Source organism: Pseudorasbora parva, chromosome 1, assembly GCF_024679245.1.
Source record: "Pseudorasbora parva isolate DD20220531a chromosome 1, ASM2467924v1, whole genome shotgun sequence".
Lineage (NCBI taxonomy): Eukaryota > Metazoa > Chordata > Actinopteri > Cypriniformes > Gobionidae > Pseudorasbora > Pseudorasbora parva.
This window is the reverse complement of record NC_090172.1, coordinates 4926319-4945609: the sequence shown is the minus strand read 5'-3', so window position 1 is coordinate 4945609 and position 19291 is coordinate 4926319. Positions and strand designations below refer to the sequence as shown.

The 19291-nt window shown below is 36.2% G+C and overlaps 1 protein-coding gene across 4 annotated transcripts in view; it reads left to right on the top strand.

The window, feature by feature from the left end:
• Positions 1-19291, top strand: part of ano1a (anoctamin 1, calcium activated chloride channel a) — a 71753-nt gene that overhangs the window by 23610 nt on the left and 28852 nt on the right. For all 4 annotated transcript variants that reach the window (XM_067456245.1, XM_067456313.1, XM_067456156.1 and 1 more), the window contains exons 4-10: positions 2994-3092; positions 3171-3322; positions 6559-6613; positions 8171-8222; positions 8859-8914; positions 9015-9056; positions 19104-19168. In XM_067456245.1, the coding sequence (XP_067312346.1) occupies positions 2994-3092; positions 3171-3322; positions 6559-6613; positions 8171-8222; positions 8859-8914; positions 9015-9056; positions 19104-19168 (521 nt within the window). The remainder of the gene's footprint in view (positions 1-2993; positions 3093-3170; positions 3323-6558; positions 6614-8170; positions 8223-8858; positions 8915-9014; positions 9057-19103; positions 19169-19291) is intronic.

The following is a 19291-nucleotide window of genomic DNA, read 5'->3' as shown; positions in this document are numbered from 1 at the left end:
TTTCCAGAGACAGACGAGTTGACTCACGTCAGTGTTACAGGACGTATTTGCCTCGGATGTCAAGCTGTCATTTCTAATTTAATTGTGGTTGAATTAGGCTTATAAATACTTGTGTATATAGTGTAGCTTAAAAGTAGAAATACCTGTTTGTGTTGTTGTTCACTGAAAGCAGCGGCTGGGATTGAACAGACTGGGTCAGACCCCGTGTGTGGGATGCGAGTTATAACAAGAGTGGGTCATTTGAAGCAAATCTTACATAACCCTCTCTCCAGCTTCAGAAAACCAAGAGAAGTCCTTCTCTTCAGGCCTGAGTTTTTTCTTTTCTTTTTTTTCTTCTTTTTTTTCCTAAATTTATTTTCTCTCAAAAGGTCCTTTGTGAAGAAAGAAACCCTTGGTTTCACAGACAAGGCTTGAGTCTAGTCCCTGACTAAAATGCATGTTTGAGCTGTTTTAACTGAAAGTAACTTATCCTTAAATATGTCAGTGTCATTATTTAGTCTCAGTATGTTGTTGTTTTTTCTAAGGTGTGTTTGTAAAAGCTACTTAAATGTCATAATTGAGCAGTCTGTGAAACCAGGTCCAAGTGTGTTTATCTCTTGTAAAGGGATGTTTGTTCATTTCGTGAATAGTTGGCTTATTTCTTATGTTATCTTTCTTATTCTGACAATCATCATATATCTCTCTATACTTTGGGTAATTTGAACAAACCTCTAGTCTAACCCAAGAAATAAATACTGTTTTAATTTTATAGCTAATTTGACGTACATGAATGGTGCCTACTACAATTTGTGAAAAAAGCTGTGCTATTACATGCCTGGTGGGAATATTGCCTACCGTCCAATAAAATGTGTGAAAAATCCCATAGGACTAACCAATATGTAGAGATCAGAATATCATCGAGACTTGCTGGTGGGCCAGAAAGCAGTGCACATTTTGCATATGCAAACACCACTCATGTTCTTTCAGAAAACGCAAAAAGCTAGTTACATTTCCTATAACATTACTCTTTTTTACTTGGTAGAACATCAGCAAAAATTTAGGAGCAACACAACTAAAAGCCTGAATTATTTGCCACAACCTTCTCCCAGTGTTTAATCAAGCTCTCGCACTTAAAATGTGTGGATTAGTAATACAGTTATATCCGCGGATAATACGTGGCTCGGCCGGGCCAAGTAATAAAAAATAGCATTCCAGTTAATTGCGGGTTACTTTCGGGTGGCTGAGAGAAAAATCATTAATGTTTTGACTTTAATATAGACACAGAACTGCCTTTTCACGCTAAAACACAACGAACGGTCACACTTTTACTTTCGCTTTCAACAACGTAAACCAATCAAGGAAAACATATGCATAGAGTGCCTTCTAGGGGACATTATATGAAACAAAGGGAAAAAAAGATGAGAAATTGCTTAACAACTCAACATCCTTAAATAAAAATATGCAGACATTCTGATGTGTTTTCCAATGTTTGTTTGTTTCCCCCCTTCAGGCACTCATTTACAGACTCTCATTAAAGGCGTCGTAACTGCATTATTTTACAATGTTTCCTGGGGTTTACTTATGTTAGTGTGATTTTTAAATCACAAATTGTCACAATTTAGAAATACAAGGCATTTTTCCTACCCTGATTTTTAGCCTCTGATTTGAATGCTCTGTTTGAAGGGCTGTGGCTGATGTGAGACGCAAGCGTAAACGCCCACTGCTGTGATTGGCTAACCTCTTTGCATATGAAATGAGTATTACATGTTTAACTCGAACCTTTAGTGCATTTTTACTATTACAGCTCTCAAGTAGGTGTGTCCCCGACTAAGGATTTACACATTCGAATCAGAATTTTCAAATCTCTCTATGGTCGACCGATAGTCGAATCATCTGTGTGTGTGTGTAAACCCTAGACCGGAAAAAAAATAAACGGTATAAACGGGTTGGGAAGGGCAGGACACTAGTCAGCAGGAGGCTCAGACTATTTTTATTTTACTTTACACACGGCACACAGTCACCACTTTTAATAAAGTGATCAAAACTAGGCTACACTACACATTCGTAAATGAACCGTTCTCTCATAACATTTAAAAGCCGTGATCGAAACACAGAACATCACACAAATATATAAAAGAACATTTTGATAAATAAACCTAAAAAATACCTGCCTAGTGAGGAAAAGAACACTTTGAGTGCGTTTATATGCACGTTCTTAAGCCGATCGTGCCTGAAGGGGGTCGCACACCGGACTGAAGCCCAGCGCCGTTTCTCAGGATCTCACACCAGGCAGACGTGAACATTATATCTGCGCGAGCTCAATTTTGAATCGACTTCTGACAGAAGAGCTGCATGATGAGTGTATCTTAGCACAGGGTGAAATCAGTATGTGCATTAACGATTTGAGGGAAATGTACATTTAATCGGCGCATGCGTCGAATGCCGCCGTCGGTGTATATGTGTTCGAATTTTAAAGGCGTGGCGCGTCCGGTGCGAAGCTCAGTGCCCTTAATGGGGCGATCGCTCAGCGTCGTGAGTCCTGCGACACGTCTTTATAACACTAATATTGAGCACCCCCGTATTGCCAAAATGGTATGATCCTCGTTTCATAACATCCACGTAGATTCAACCATGAGATCAGTGGTTGAATCCGGTCCTGCATATCGATGCATCGAATCTTCAACTATTAGGGGTCAGCCCTACTCTCAAGGTTCAATTATCGTGAAGAGTGTTGAATATACAGTAGCATGTAATTTGGCTCTATGGCAGCAAAGGAGGCAATTATATTTATGTTTGTATATGATATTACAGCATACATACATTTCTGCATGTGCGGCAGCTGAAGCTTCCAAAACGCATGACTTTACCCAACAGCGATTGGCTCTTTAATTTAGAAGGCAGGACTTATTCCGCCATATTGTGCATTTCACTTTCTTCCATTCACAGTAATATGAGTGCAGCATCAGCGTTCTGTTCATATGCTAAGGCCATGTTTGTCTATTTTTGTTTTCCAGACTAAAATCCCAGGTGTAGGGTTTGTGAAGATACATGCACCTTGGGAAGTTTTGTGTCGAGAAGCCGAGTTTATGAAGCTCAAAATGCCAACGATAAAGGTATCTGTTGTTCAGTCTTTTAAAGTGACCTGAGATTGTATTCTATACACACGAGATGTGCTGTCATGTGATTTTCAGAAATATGAAGTCAGTCATGGAAGCGGCATTGTGGAGAAGGTCAACATGTTTATGCAGAAAGTCACTGCACCTTTGCAACCTAATGTCGTGGATAGACAAACGGAAGATGAGAAGCACCTCTCCTACGCCTTCTCACGAGAAAAACGGCATCTGTAAGTCTGCGGTCATTCACGTTTCATGTTTAGGATGATTTCTGATATATCTTGCACAAGATAATTCAGCCACAAAGCAGTAAAAAAATGAACAGAAAGGAAGAGGTTACACAAGATAAATCAGATGCACCCAGTCAAACACACACTCACTTACACACACACACAACACTATTAAACACACAAATTAATGGGTGTGTCTGTAACAATATGGTAAAATTGAGCCAAAAGACTCAAATAAGAGTCTGATCTGATTTTAACATCAGATAAGACCCAGATTAAGCAGTGATCAAGCATATCTGTTCATTTTTGGTACATTTTTATTGAATTTTGATGTTTGTGTAAGAAAATGACCTTGACGTTCCGGTTTGACTGAAGTAAAATTCATGCTAAAAATGACACCTGAAATCAACATTTTAACAAAAAAAATCTTAAACTTGACAAAAAGTAATCTTTGGCAATGTCTAAGTGTAAATTAAAATCCACAATTCAATAAAAATAAGTATGTATGCATGTCTAAAACCACTAGAGAATTTATAAGGCATTTTATAAATAACTATATAGGAATCTGGTGGTCACACCAGGTCATTACATACGTTTTTCTTTTATTACTTCCACCAGACGACACTAAGCTACCTTCAAATTTTTTTTAAATGCATTGTTTCTATATTAACATGGAATACTGCTTTAGTTAAAAAAACAATTCAAATTATTTATTAGGAAAAAAAATTGCAATGGGGAAAAATAGCTCTTTTTTTAAATATTGCACAGTATTATTAAATACCCTAAAAAAAAAAAAAAAAAAAAAAAAAAAAATAATAATAATATAAAAATTTTATTGAACAAAAATTAGTTGCGTTAGTTTTCTTGGGGAAAAAAGAGAGAAAAAAAGTTACATTGCAAGGCTTCGGTCTCTGTTGACCACAAAGGGACCAAGTTTGACAAAAGGATTTTTGTAATTTTATGTATTTTGGGAAATATTTCGGGAAAGTTTCTGAAATGTGACACTTGTTTTTTGTCCCTTATATTTTTATAAAGAACCACAATTGTACTAGAATAATTTTAGCAACATGCTATCAATATGTTAAATCATGCAAACAACATATTAAAACATGCTATCAATTAGGGCCGGGACTCGATTAAAAAATGAATCTAATTAATTAGAGGCTTTGTAATTAATTCATTAAAATGAATCACATTTTAATTGCATATAAATATTTGACCTGAGAACAATGATAAGTAATTTTTCACATGAATTTTTAGTATACCATTGAATAATGACTGAATACATAAGCTTAATCAACAAAATATTGTTTATTTATTTCGGTCCAGCAGACCAGTGCAATGTTTGCCATTAAGTGTAGCAAAAGCATATTTGTGATATTTGAGGCTCGATGTGCTGCGGTGATACGCTAATTCCTTGTTGTATGCTATCCATGTGATACATCTTGTTAGAAGCATGTTACCAACATGGTATATCATGCTAGAAACATGTTAACAATGTGTTAAATCATGTGAGAAGCATGTTATCTGAATGGTAAAATATTTAAGCAATTTGTTAAATCATTCTAGAAACATATCAACATGCTAAAATATTTAAAGGGGGGGTGAAACACTCAGTTTCAGTCAATCTCATGTCAATCTTGAGTACCTATAGAGTAGTATTGCATCTTTCATATCTCCGAAAAGTCTTTAGTTTTATTAAATTTATAAAAGAAATATAGGCTGTACTGAGTCTTCCCGGAAAAAAAACAAGCGCCTGGAGGCGTATAGTGTGGGCGGAGCTAAAGAATGACGATCGCGAACAAAGCGGTGACGTCCTCAAGCGTGGAGAAACCCATGGCTATCTCAGCTAATACAGATAATGATCCACAATCAAATCTGAGGGAGAAATAAATTGAACAGGAGAAACGGCAACAGCAGGACGTCCGTCTCTGTGGTATGGACTGTATTTAGTGGCCTGTCAACATTTGTGTGTCTTTACTCGCAGTTTATGAGGACATGATTCGGTTTATGGACTATTGTATGCTACTAAGCCTTAGAAGTAGCAAGCAAAACGGTTTTGCACGTCAGAGTCTAGTGTAACGTTATACAGAACAACAATGGAGTAACCGTTAGCGCATTTGAATGACGAAGCACACGATCGTGTCGTTTACTGATGTTTACTCACGCGATGGTAGCCAACAGCAGAGACATTTGAAGCAGTTTTACTCACCGGCTGCTTCCAAAGCAGGACCGAACCTTTGTCGCTGGGACCGCTCCGTCAAAAACACTCTTCTTTGGAATGATTTGGTGAAGTGCTGTGACAGCAGTGGCGTGGAAATCCACTTTGAGACGCGACTGAAGCGATGTTGTGAAGCTTCCCGTTATTTCTGCGTTCAAATCGGTTCAAATGCAGCGCTGCCTTCCCAGAATGCTGTGCTGAAGCGTTGAAGTCGCCCGACGTCACCCATAGGAATAAAGTGGAGCGCGGCGCGTCATAAGTCTTCACGGAGGACTGGATCTGCACCTGAGAGAGTGTTTATGGGTGGCGTGCATTTCCTCTCTCTCGCTCTAGTCAGGCGCGCGCGCACCCTACCGGGAGAAGAGCCCGTACGGCCCATACAAGGACCTTCCGCTCTATCGACGTCAAGCCGACCCATACTCGAAAAAAACTCTCTGAAACTTGTGAGAAACCGGAAGGAGTATTTTTGACACAGAAATACTCTACGTCCAACATTAGTTTTTGAAACTTTGTCTATGTTTAGGATGGGAATCCAAGTCTTTAACAGTGTAAAAAGCTCAGTATGCATGAAACAGCATTTCACCCCCCCCCCCCCCTTAAAAAAGTGTTAAATCATGCATGAAGCATGCTATTAATGTGTCAAAGCACGTTAGAAACATGTTAAATCGTGCTGAACGATTGTCCCTTAATTTCTTTTCCTGAAGTTGGCAACCCTAGTTGTTGTACATGATCTATTCCTCACATTCTGCAAAGACTTGGATGAATGAAAAACATAACAGATGGTTTTGCCAAATGCTATTTTTCCTTTAGAAGTCATCAAAAACTTGATAGTTATAAACGTTCACATTTCTGGTCCAGATAATGTAGTGAAATATGAAGGATGCCCAGTAATAACCCTCAGAAAGGCAGTGTATTGCTTCATTTTTTTTATAGACTCATGGTATGTTATTGCCTGTGAAATTGAACAGGGAGGCACAAACCAGTGAATGAAATGTCTCTTGGTCTCTTTTCACAGCTTTGATTTATCGGACAGAAAGTCATTCTTTGACAGCAAAACCAGGAGCTCAATAGTAAGTACCCGTCTCTTGTGAAAAGCCTGTCTAGTCAGGGGCGATTTAAGACCTGATGTGATTAGCAAACGGCCTGTGCCTCTCTACACCAAAATGTCACTGACGTCAAAATGGACGAAAATTTCAGTCACTTGATCTGTCAGCTGCCTTTTCAAACACTGTTTATCCTCAGAATGATTTCTGTCAGCAGTATTTATTTATTTAGCTCTTTTAGGTCTCTTAAAGCTATCTATGATATTAAGAACATTGGTCGTCTAATATCTTATGTTGGCTTGACAAAGACTGATCTTATCTACTAATTTAGCTTCTTCTTCTGAGATCACAATTGCAAAATTAGTGCGGCCCAAAACTTTCTATTTTTTGTAGTAAACTCAGACTCTTAGATGTGTTGCTTATGCTAGCAATGTGCTAAAACATGTTAGCAGTGTTAAAACATGCCATCAAAACAGGTTATCAATCATGTTAGAAACATGCTAGCAACATGTTACTATGATAAGTTAATTCATGCTATCTACGTTTTAAAACATGTAAGCAACATACTAACATATGTTATCAATGTGTAAAAACAATGCTAGAAGCATGTTAGAGCATGTATTTTTTCTAAATCATGTTAACAACATGTTTCTAAAATGATTTAACAAATTGCTAGCATGTTTCTAACATGTTAGCAATGTGTTAAAATGCAAACAATATGTTTGAATCATGCTAGAAACATATTAAAAATGCTATCAATGTGTTAAATCATGTTAGAAACATTCTAATAACATGGTATGTCATGCTAAAGTCATGTTAAATCATGCTAGCAAAATTAAGTCATGTATACAACACATTACCAATGTGCTAATTCAAGCTAGAAACCTGTTAGCAATGTATTAAATCATTCTAGCAAAATGTTAATATATAAAATCATGTTAGAAAACATGTTAGTAATGCAAAATAATTTTGTAAACATGATAGCATTGTGTTAAATCATGCTAACACCGTACTAAGTCACACGTTAAATCATTTTAGAAACATGTTAAAATGTCAGCAATGTGTTAATTCATGCTAGAAACATGCATGCAACATGTTAAATGCATGGTGAAACATGAAAAATGCTAGCAATGTGTTAAATTATGTTAGCAATGTTAAAATGTGTTAGCAAACATGCTAAATCATACTTGAAACATGCTAGCGATGTGTTAAACCAATCATAGTAACATGTTGAAACATGCCAGCAATGTGTTAATTCATGCTAGAAACATGCTAGTAATATGTTTAATCATGCCAAAAACATGTTAAATCATGCAAGCAATGTGCTAATTTGTGATTAAACGTGCCAAAGATTTTAACAATGTGTTAGAACATGTTAACATTTTATTGACCACTTTGAGTGAAACCTATTTCAGACTTTCAGACAAGGCTTCATCAAGCCAACTTCAACGTTTGCATCAAACTTTACTCATCTTGTTGTCATTTTAGTTGTATTTCGAGTATAATATCAACAATCAGGAATGCTATTTCTAATCATCTTTGTTTGTAATCATCTTTATAAACCTATTTATTAATCATCAACAGGTGTATGAAATTTTAAAACGAACAAAATGCACACGGGCTAAGTTTATCATGGGTAAGTTTCATCTTATTACTTTTGCTTGACTAACTATTGCAAGATCCACCATGTTGTTTGCTAAAATGTTGTAATAAATTTAGTAACACTATTTTTACAGCGTCCTTGCCATAGTAATAACAGTAAATTATGCATAATTACATCCACCAAACCCTATAGTAAGTACTTGTTAATCAATATTACTCAGTACTTAAATGTATATTTACACTGTAATGACACCTTAAAATAAAGGGTAACCAAACATTTAGTCATTTTTATGTTACATGTACCTACTATTGTAATAACAGTAAATTATGCATAATTACAGTTAAATGCAATTAACCCTGAACCAAACCATAAACCTAAAACTAACCATAGAGTAAGTATAATACTCACAGCGAAGATCTTTTACGTTGTTTGTTTGGGGCTAACCAAACTTTGAAATACCTCGTGTGTGTGTGTGTGTGTGTGTGTGTGTGTGTGTGTGTGTGTGTGTGTGTGTGTGTGTGTGTGTGTGTGTGTGTGTGTGTGTGTGTGATGGGTAGGTTTAGGGGTAGGGACAGTGTAAGGGGATAGAAAATATGGTTTGTACAGTATAAAAACCATTACACCTATTGAATGTCCCCATATGTCACAAAAACAAACGTGTGTGTGCAGGAATCAGCAGTCTGCTCGGCAGTGGTGTTTACACAGAGGCATACCCCCTGCACGATGTGAGTAACGTCATATTTTGCTCTATTTATGAGCGCAAACATCTCCAAATCTCCTAAACATCTTTCCAATTCTCTCATATTTTATTTATTTTAATTACAGGGAGATATTGACGACGCACATGCTGAAACAAATGACAGAAAGGTAATTAAATATTGGACTTGTGCTTTAATCTCACACTGATTCTTGCGACAAAGCGTGTTCAGATCCTTAACCTGCCATTAGTTTGTAATGGCTACATTCACATGCAAATTAAACAATATAGATTTTTATATGATATTATATTAATTATAAAAGCATTAAAATCATTTGTTACTTGAAATAATGTCAATTGAAATAAAATATAATAAACTTTATACATTTATTTCAACTAGTTCAACTATATATATATATATATATATATATATATATATATATATATATATATATATATATATATATATATATATATATATATATATATATATATATATATATATATATATATATACTTATTAAAAACATAAAAATGTATTATGATTTATTTTTACTAGTTCAACTATATATATATATATATATATATATATATATATATATATATATATATATATATATATATATATATATATATATATATATATATACTTATTAAAAACATAAAAATGTATTATTATTATATTTAAATGATTTATTTTAACTAGTTGCTAATATTTTTCATTCTTACTTAGTTTTACATGATGTGCTAAAATAACTAAAACTACAATCAAATTAATAAAAGCTATACAGGCATAAAAATAGCTATATTAGACATAAAATAACACCTATATAGAGACACTGTGTGCGTGCGTATATATATTATAAAATACACACACAAGCATGAATACATTTAAGATGTGTGTGTCTGTATAATTTATCTTATAAATATATAGTTTGTTTGTATAACATATTTTTCTTAAATGTATGCATGCATGTGTGTGTATTTATATATACATAATAATTAAACACATTACGCACACACATATATTATGTAAACAAACTTTTATTTTGGATGTGATTAAGAACTAAATATAATATATCCTGTTACACACAAAAAAACAGATATATGTATATTAATATATATCGAAAAATTAGATCTGCATCTAAATCTGAAATATACATCTGCCTTTTAATGAATTAATAATGTTATAGTTCATTTTGTACTATAACATTCTCAGTTCATTGTTAGTTGTAATAGATTTCTAGATTTTCTCAGTTTGGCTTTTATAAATGTGTTTGTTAATATACACATTATTGTATCTAACAGAACTGATACAGTGAGTTACTTCCAGGGAGATTGTGTGTGTGTGTGTGTGTGTGTGTGCGTATAGCAGGGCAAACACAAATTAATATTTTATAAAACGTTTAAAAGGATAATCAAAAGTTTTGTTTTAGTGACGCATCTCAATTTTAACCTAAAACACATCAAGCTTCGGGTGATCGTGATAATGAAGCCATAATTCAGAGGAATGATGCCTGCGGTGAGGTTTCCAGCATTCAGCCCAGAATAATCAATAGGCTATATAAAGTGATGAATTCTTCTTCACTTTACCATCTCTAGACGGAATAGATGTGTTATCATCGCATCCTCCCTGCATCTGTTCTCTAAATCTGGTTTTATCACACATTTATCTTCCTCCTCTCTTTCACCTGTTTGGGCTGTTTTATGGCATACTGTAAGAATCTGTTAATTGAATCTCATATTGACCACTTGATGGGATGAAGGCTGTAAATGGGCCTCAGAATCTAGACCTATAGCTCGTGTAGACCTGGTGAGACTTTGGACTCGCCGGCAGCAAGCTCCGAATAATTGTCAGGTCACCAAGGCAACAGGATCATTTCCCACTTCAGCCATCTGTGAGCCGCACTCCTGCAGGCTTACTGTTGAGTCTTACTGTTTAGTGGGCAGTGTAGCCCTGCTCTAAATAATTTATCACAGCTATTTTCAAGAACTGAAAAAAGAGTAAATGCTTCAATTTTTCACAACAAACCCTTGAGGACCCTTGGAGAGAGTTTTGTGGCTTTAAAGCCCTGTTTACAGCTGGTATTTAGATGCGTTTTGGTCGATCGGATCACAGGTAGACGAGGGAGACACGTTCCTGTTTGCACCTGGTGTTTAAATCTGTCTCTTGTCCACTATAACCACTTCTGTCCTGATTTCTACGAGGGGAGGGTCTGTCTATGGGCGGTAAATGTCAGAGGTGGACAGTAGCTAAGCACATTTACTTCAGTACTGTACTTAAGTACACTTTTTGAGTATCTGTACTTTACTTAAGCATTATTTTTTTCTGGAAACTTATGACTTTTACTTCACTACATTTGAGAGACAAATATCGTACTTTTTAGTCCAATATATTTCTATCTAGGTCGAAAGACATTTCTGTTGCAGCTCTGAAAGTCGGTAGATGATTTTTTTCCCCCTTCTTTAAAAGGTTTTGTGTTGATGTTGTTTCAGACAGTCTATCAGGAATCACTCTTATATGGTCAAAAACATTTTCCAACAGTGTTTTTTTGAACACTGATCCACCAGTTCATAGCAAAATGGAAGAAGACTGTTCTTAGGCACAAGTGTGTGCACCCATAGCCATACTTTGAAAGTGTTTCAGTGTAAAAAAAAAAAGAGAAAAATCAAGATTAGTTTAGTTGGCATACACTTGATGCATGTCTTATAAAATATTAAAAAAAAAAAATGTCTGGGAGAAAGAGAAGAGTAAAGTTTGGAGAATATCAGGACAGTGTATTGGATCCGTGCATTCGGCCTTAAAGTGACAGCAGCTTTGTAAAGAGCTTTGTAACTTTTATACAAGTATTTAAATGAGTTTAAGTTAGTCGTATGCTAGTACGTCAGATGGAGCATCACTGACCGGCTTAAACCATGATGGCATAATGTGCATTTATACAACAATAATAAAATTATGTGTTGGCATAAAAAAGGAAATTTACTTTTGATACTTAAGTACTTTTGAAAACAAATACTTCTGTACTTTTACTTAAGTAAAAATCTGTTTTTACAACTTTCACTTGTAACTGAGTAATATTTGACCAATAGTACTTTTACTTTTACTCAAGTAATAGAGTTGTGTACTTTGTCCACCTCTGGAAAATGTATGGGCTTTTTCAGCTCTTTCCATCTAATGGACGAAATGACTTACGCAATTTACACATGAACATGACTGGAGACGGGAAAACACAGAGAGCAGCAGATTTAGTTTTTGACAGCTGCAAGACCAGCCGAAGGCTGTGAGTGTGGGCCAATTGTGCCGCACGTGTCCTGAAAACTTATACTCCATGACGCGAGTCAAATTAAACAATCAAATTACACTTCAAATAAATTTTTTTCTGAAGATGGTTTCTGTCATTTTAGGTAGTTTTTATCATGCTGATGTAAGTTCAAGAGGTTGTTTTTATTAATTACTTGATGCTATAAAAATTTGTGATGTCATGGTTGACAGCTGAGATTTACTGCGCAGACTCAGGTCCCAAATCAGTGCAAGGGGTCAGCGGCATATTCGGACGTTGGCAGCTTCACTTTTCTCCAATAGAAGATAGTGAAGGGGCATCATCCAACTTTTTTTACAGTCTAGGGTGTGGGCCCCATCATACATCCGGTGCAATGTGACGCCTTTTTGTTAGTTTCAGCCTGACACAGTTATTATTTTCACGTTCAGCGCCACATTGTTTAAATAGCAAATGCTCTGAGGCCAATCTGTTCACCCATGGGCGTCTGGTCTGAAAACTGTTCAGACACAATGTTGGCACGCTGCTATTTTGATTAACTGAATCCGACAGCACCGTTTAACAGTACAAACCTGCTCTAAAGTCAATAGTGTAGTATTTTTTGTGTTATTTTAAGGGTGTGTTAGCAATATGAGCCTATAGGCTTATTACACACACAGCAGCACACACACATTTTTAAATATTAAAAATTATAGGACTCCTCTCTGGAGAAGCGCAATGACTGAACGTCTTTTATTGCACGTGACACCTAAAACACACACACAACTCACTAAGACTCAAAATAAGAGAGTAGGTACAACCCTTTTGGACCATGAGGTGGGCACACCGACCATTTTTCCGTCGTTAAACTAGCAAGAGTGAATTCGGACACGCCCTAAGTGCACCTGCCCCATACACTTCAGGCAATCCGCTCATCATTAGAATAGGGCCCTATGTGTTCGAAATCAGGAATGGTGAGAGAACATTGTGCTGGTAAGTTTTCATCTTTAAACCAAACTTGGGTCTCCAGCCATTAAAGTTTAAATCTTGTCTGGCTCGCGCTCTTCCCATAATGTTCCCGCATTAGGTCAGTAGACGGAAAGAAGATGGTCTTTTGTGGCTGTTTGAACACATTCGACCACATGAGCGTCTACACTACGAAAGCAATCTGGTCCAATGTGTTTTCCACTACCTCTGGACGTGGTCAAAAGTGAACGTTTTAGACACGTTTACACCTGTATTAAGTGTCGTCCACTTGTGATCCAATGGACATAAAAGCTTCTTATTGTCAGGTGTAAACAGGACCTGAGTGTGTTGATGACAGGGGCATAGCCATATTTTCAGAAGTGAGGGGGACAGAAATGTCGTAATACCATTTATTTATTTTTGGACCAATATAATTTATCGCATCTCTTGCTTTTAATTGGGCAAGGTATCAAATACACTGCTGAACAATAACCACTAAGTAATGTCTATAATATTATTCTCCTATTTTTTGTGCCAATTTTATGATTGGGTTATATACTACAAACACTTGTGCATTAAGACTCCATAGATTTTATGCAATGTAAAAAAATATATATATTCTGATGTAAACCATGCTGTTCTCCATGTGAAGATATAGTAAAGTGTCATTTATTCCTGTGATCAAAGCTGAATTTATCATCATTACTCCAGTCTTCAGTGTCACATGATCCATCACTAATCTTCTCATATGAGGATCTGATGATCAACACACATTTATGATTATTATCAGTTGTGCTGCTCATAGTGCTGCTTAATTTTTGTGGAAACCATCTAAACATTTGTGGTAAAATTAAAAAAGAGAGAAATTAATATTTTTGTTGATCAGACATGCATTAAATTGATCACAAGTGATATTTTTAATATTACAAAAGTTAATAATTTATTAAATAAATGCTGTCCATTAAACTTTCTATTCATTAAAGAATCCTGAAAAATAACATGTAGGCTATCATGGTTTCCACAACATTTTTAAGCAGCACAACTGTTTTCAACACAGATAATAATCATAAATGTTTCTTGATTATAAAATCATCATCTGAGAATGATTAGTGAAGGATCATGTGACACTGAAGACTGGAGTAATGATGATAAATTCAGCTTTGATCACAGGAATAAATTACTATATATTCACATAGGGAAAAGGCTGTTTTAATTTGTAATAATATTTCAAAATATTACTGTTTTAACTATTTTTGATTACATAAATGCAGCCTTGGTGAGCAGAAGATACTAATCATTAAAAGCTGCATTATTCATATGATAGCCTACTTTATTGTCAATAAATAGCCTACATTGAGATGACTTGAAAAACACACATAAAGCATATATTTTCGCAATCGTCTGATTGTCGTCGTCACGTTTCATCACTCATAACGATTGTTTTCCTCCAGCTGCAGCTCCAGCGTGACTGGATATTACCTCTACGAATACACTTTTGGACTTTCTGTGAGAGAGCCCTCCTTATATTTAGATTTGAATAAAATTACATGTCATGCATAGATTATTTTTTGTCTCTGAATTTAAATCTTGATGTAGGCTATTCACATTGGTTTCTATGTAAATACACTTGCCCGTGACCTCAAGAAGCGCGCTATCAACCGAGATTAGAGAAGGCTGTCTTTAGCGTCCCTGTTAACTTGCCCGCCGCCGCGCAGGGTAACGCCGGTTCGAATCCCGCTCGGAGCGTGTCGACTAGGATCGGTGAGACCCAGTAAAAGTGCGGGGGACGAAAATACATTTTATTAAAAGTGAGGGGGACACGTCCCCCGCGTAATCTACGCCCATGGACACACTGAATGTTAAATGTGAACATGCTTTTACGTTTTTTTGTTCATATACACATTTAAAATGCTCGTGTTTTTTCTTACGCAAATGTATCAAAAATATCATCATTCCTATAGCAATAGGAAATTCCAAGAATCCAAGATGGCAGCATGTCTCTCTTCTCTCTCGTCTCTGTCCTGTTTGTCCTGCTCAACGTTATTTTAAACTGGCTGTTTATGGACCCGATCTATGCCTATACCCAGTCTGTTTTTTACACAATTTGAAACTCTGTGTTACCGTCGGCTGCGGGTAGCATCTAAACCTCCTGCAGCTAAATGCTCCAGGCTCCGGTTGTTGAAAACCCTCTACAAATGCGCTGGATGCCTACTTCAGTCCAAACAATAGTCCATATTTCCCCTTACCCATTCCATATTTCCCCTTTCCTACCACAATTCCCATATTGTCGCGCTAGGCTTATGGACAAGCACCCAATAGCCGAAGTTACACCGTCGTTTACAAACGTTTGTGGACATACCTGCGAAACTGCCCGCTGAATTCTTCCTGGTCTCCCGTAGACGAGTTAGGCTGCTCCCCATCATGGGAACTCTACAGGTAATCTGGTTGTTACTTTTTACTTTGGATTTAAATTGTTCAACCTGTGCGTATCATGAGGACTTTACGACGTCTTTGCGATACACTACATACACTTCGTCAAAGAACACACTACACACACATACTCCAAAACAGGAGTATTGCGCCAATTTTTTCATCCATGAACCTGATATTTATCTTTCTCTTGTTTGTTTGCGTTTGATTAGAGACAATTTTATAGATTTTGGACAAAGATCATGTCTTCAGCAATGTGAAATCAAACGAGATGATATATTAAAGCATGTTTGGAAACGTCGTTTTATTATATTGATGTTACTGCTGGCTGGAAATGTTAAGCCAAACCCAGGACCCGAGCCTGAATGTTTATACACAGCAGGAGTTTTCGCTAGTAAATCGGGCTTGAAATTTTTACATTTAAATATCCGTAGTCTAGTGCCAAAGATAGATTTTGTTAGGATATGGGCAAATTCGACAAATGCAGACATTTTTGTTCTATCAGAAACGTGGCTAAAAAAATCTGTTAGTGATAATGATATTGCGATTAGGGGATACAATGTATTTCGTGCGGATAGGAAGAGTAAGGGAGGAGGTGTGGTTATTTACGTGAAGTCTAAGTATCATACCACTCTATTGAAGACTATGAGTATCGCAAAATGTTTTGAATTGCTGGCTATTGATCTGAAATTAGGAACTACCAGTTTGATTGTTGCTTGTTGTTATAGGCCCCCGTCAGCTCTTAAAGAAACATTATCAACACTCTCAGCTGTGCTGACAGATATTGTAAATCACAAAGAAATAATTCTGCTTGGTGATTTAAATTGGGACTGGATGAAAGATGATTCAAAGGACTTAAAGGCTTACTGTGATTCTGTTAATTTAACACAAGTAGTAAATTCTCCAACTCGCCCAAACACAAAAAATCTTAATAAATCCACGTTAATTGATATTATTTTAGTAAACCGACCTGATAAATATACAGAGGTTGGTATTTTCCCAAATGACATAAGTGATCACTGTGCTATTGGGATAGTTAGAAACTGTAAACCTGTGAAAACACCTTCAAGAATAGTGGAGAAACGACACTTTAAGACCTTTGACCAACAAGCTTTCATTCATGATATGTATCATTGTGATTGGGATAGAATATCATTCATTCCTGATGTTGATTTGGCATGGACTTATTTTAAGGGTTTATTTATGGGAGTTTTAAATAAACATGCACCTCTAAGGAGGTTCAAGGTTAAAGGGAGGGATAACCCTTGGTTTTCTGATGCATTATCCTCTCTGCTACATGAGAGGGACCTGGTCTGGGCTAGGGCAAGGAAATCTGGCTTAGCAAACGATTGGTCCAGCTTCCGATGCCTAAGAAACAAATGTATAGCACAGATACGTAAAGCTAAAGCACAGTTTTATCTAGAAGAGACAACCAGAAATTTGCATAATCCAGCAAAATTTTGGAAAGCTATTAAATATTTAAAATCTAACTCCTCATCATCAAGTTTACCAAAGCAAATAAGTGTTGATTCGAGACAAATCACAGATAAAAAAGAGATAGTGGACTCCTTTAATCAGCACTTTGCCTCTGCTGGGCATCTTTTCAAGTCAATGCCAGATCAACCCTTAGACACCGAGGTCCTGAATGTTAGAAATATTAACACTTTCTCTTTTAAGCCAATTACAAGGAAAATAGTCCTGTCAAAATTGAAATGTGTAAACTGTAGAAAGTCAGCTGGACCGGATGGGCTTGATCCATCTCTCCTGAAGCTTGCAGCTGATATTATTGCCAAACCACTCGCTCAGATTTTTAATTTGTCTTTGGAACAAAATGTTATTCCTGAATCCTGGAAAGTAGCACATGTGATACCTCTTTTTAAAAGTGGGGACACCACACTATTGGACAATTATCGCCCTATATCTAAATTATCAGTACTGGCTAAGATATTTGAGGAATTAGTAAGTGAACAATTAAAAGAGTTTTTAACCTGTAATTGTATCCTCACCCCTTTTCAGTCAGGCTTCAGAAAGGGGCACAGCACCGTCACGGCAGCCACTAAAGTAATTGATGACATTGTGTCTGCCATTGATTGCAAAAACTCAAGCGCAGGACTGTTTATTGACCTTTCTAAGGCTTTTGATACAGTGGATCACAGCATTCTTTTAAAATGTTTAGGTAAAATTGGGGTGTCCTCACATGCGGTAAGTTGGTTTAAAAATTATCTTACAGGGAGATTTCAATGTATTACATGTGATGGTATTACATCAGGGAAGGCTGCAATTACAATCGGTGTTCCACAAGGCTCCATCTTAGGGCCACTTTTGTTTACCGTCTACATAAATTCTATCTCTGAACGTGTAAATGCAAATGTACACCTTTATGCGGATGACACCATCATCTATTGCACTGCACCCTCTCCATGTGAGGCTTTAATAAAACTGCAGGAGGCTTTCACAGTCTTGCAAGAAAATTTAAGGAAATTAAAGTTAGTGCTTAATGCTAAAAAAACCAAATACATGTTGTTTACGCACTCAAAGTTCAAAGTAAAATCACTACCTCCAATTGTAACCGCACAGGGACAGGAAATAGAGAAGGTGTCATGCTACACATATCTAGGTTTTTTATTGGATGAAAATATCTCTTTTAATCCTCATGTCATGCATGTGGTAAAGAAACTTAGAGTAAAGCTAGGTTTCTTTTTTCGAAATAAGGCTTGTTTTAATTTGAAAGCTAGAAAAGAACTTGTAGCAGCCACATTTTTATCTGTTCTGGATTATGGCGACATTCTCTATATGCATGCCTCAAAGTCTGTATTGCGTTCACTTGATTCTGTCTACCATTCAGCACTACGATTTATAACAAAAGCTGATTATAGTACACATCACTGCAATTTGTACAGCTTATCTGGTTGGTTACCACTGTCTAAACGCAGAAAACGCAATTGGTTGATTTTTATTTATAAAGCAATTACTGGATTATTACCATCATATTTATCCGTTTTTTCATTGGCAACAAACAATAGATATAACCTCAGGTCAAACAATAGCATACTTTTTAATGTGCCTACTGTTCATTCCGAATTTGGTAAAACAGCATACCGTTACAATGCTCCATCAACCTGGAACGCACTACAGAAAAATCTGAAACTAAACATGTTTATTTCCATCTCTGATTTTAAGTCGTATCTGGCAGACATTCTGCATCATACATGTGAATGTGTCTAGACTTTTGTTGTGTACAGCCTGAATATTCTCACTTGTAAATTGTATTTATGTTTTATGTTGTGTCCATCACTGTTTTTATGTTTTTATGTGTCTTTTTTTAACTATGTGCTGCCTTTTCTTGGCCAGGGCTCACTTGAAAAAGAGACTACTGTCTCAATGTGACTACCCTGGTAAAACAAAGGAGAAATAAAAATATCTTGAGTGGTTGAGTTAATTTGTCCTTCTAATCGAATAATAAATTATTTTGGCTTTTTCATTATACCTCCAAGATTTGCACTCACTCACTCACTGTCAATATCATTTTCCAGAATGTATGTAATTTTAGTTCTGTCTTTGCAGATCTTGTATGAAGAGTGGGCGAGTTACAGCATATTCTACAAGTACCAGCCCATCGGACTGATCAGGTATTCTCCTGAGGCTGAAGAGAGGAGATTTTAGAAACACCCTTCTGATGTGGGCATTAGTCAGGAGTCAGATGGTCAAAAGCCCTTCAGACAGGATTTGTTTAAAGGACACACTCTGTAATG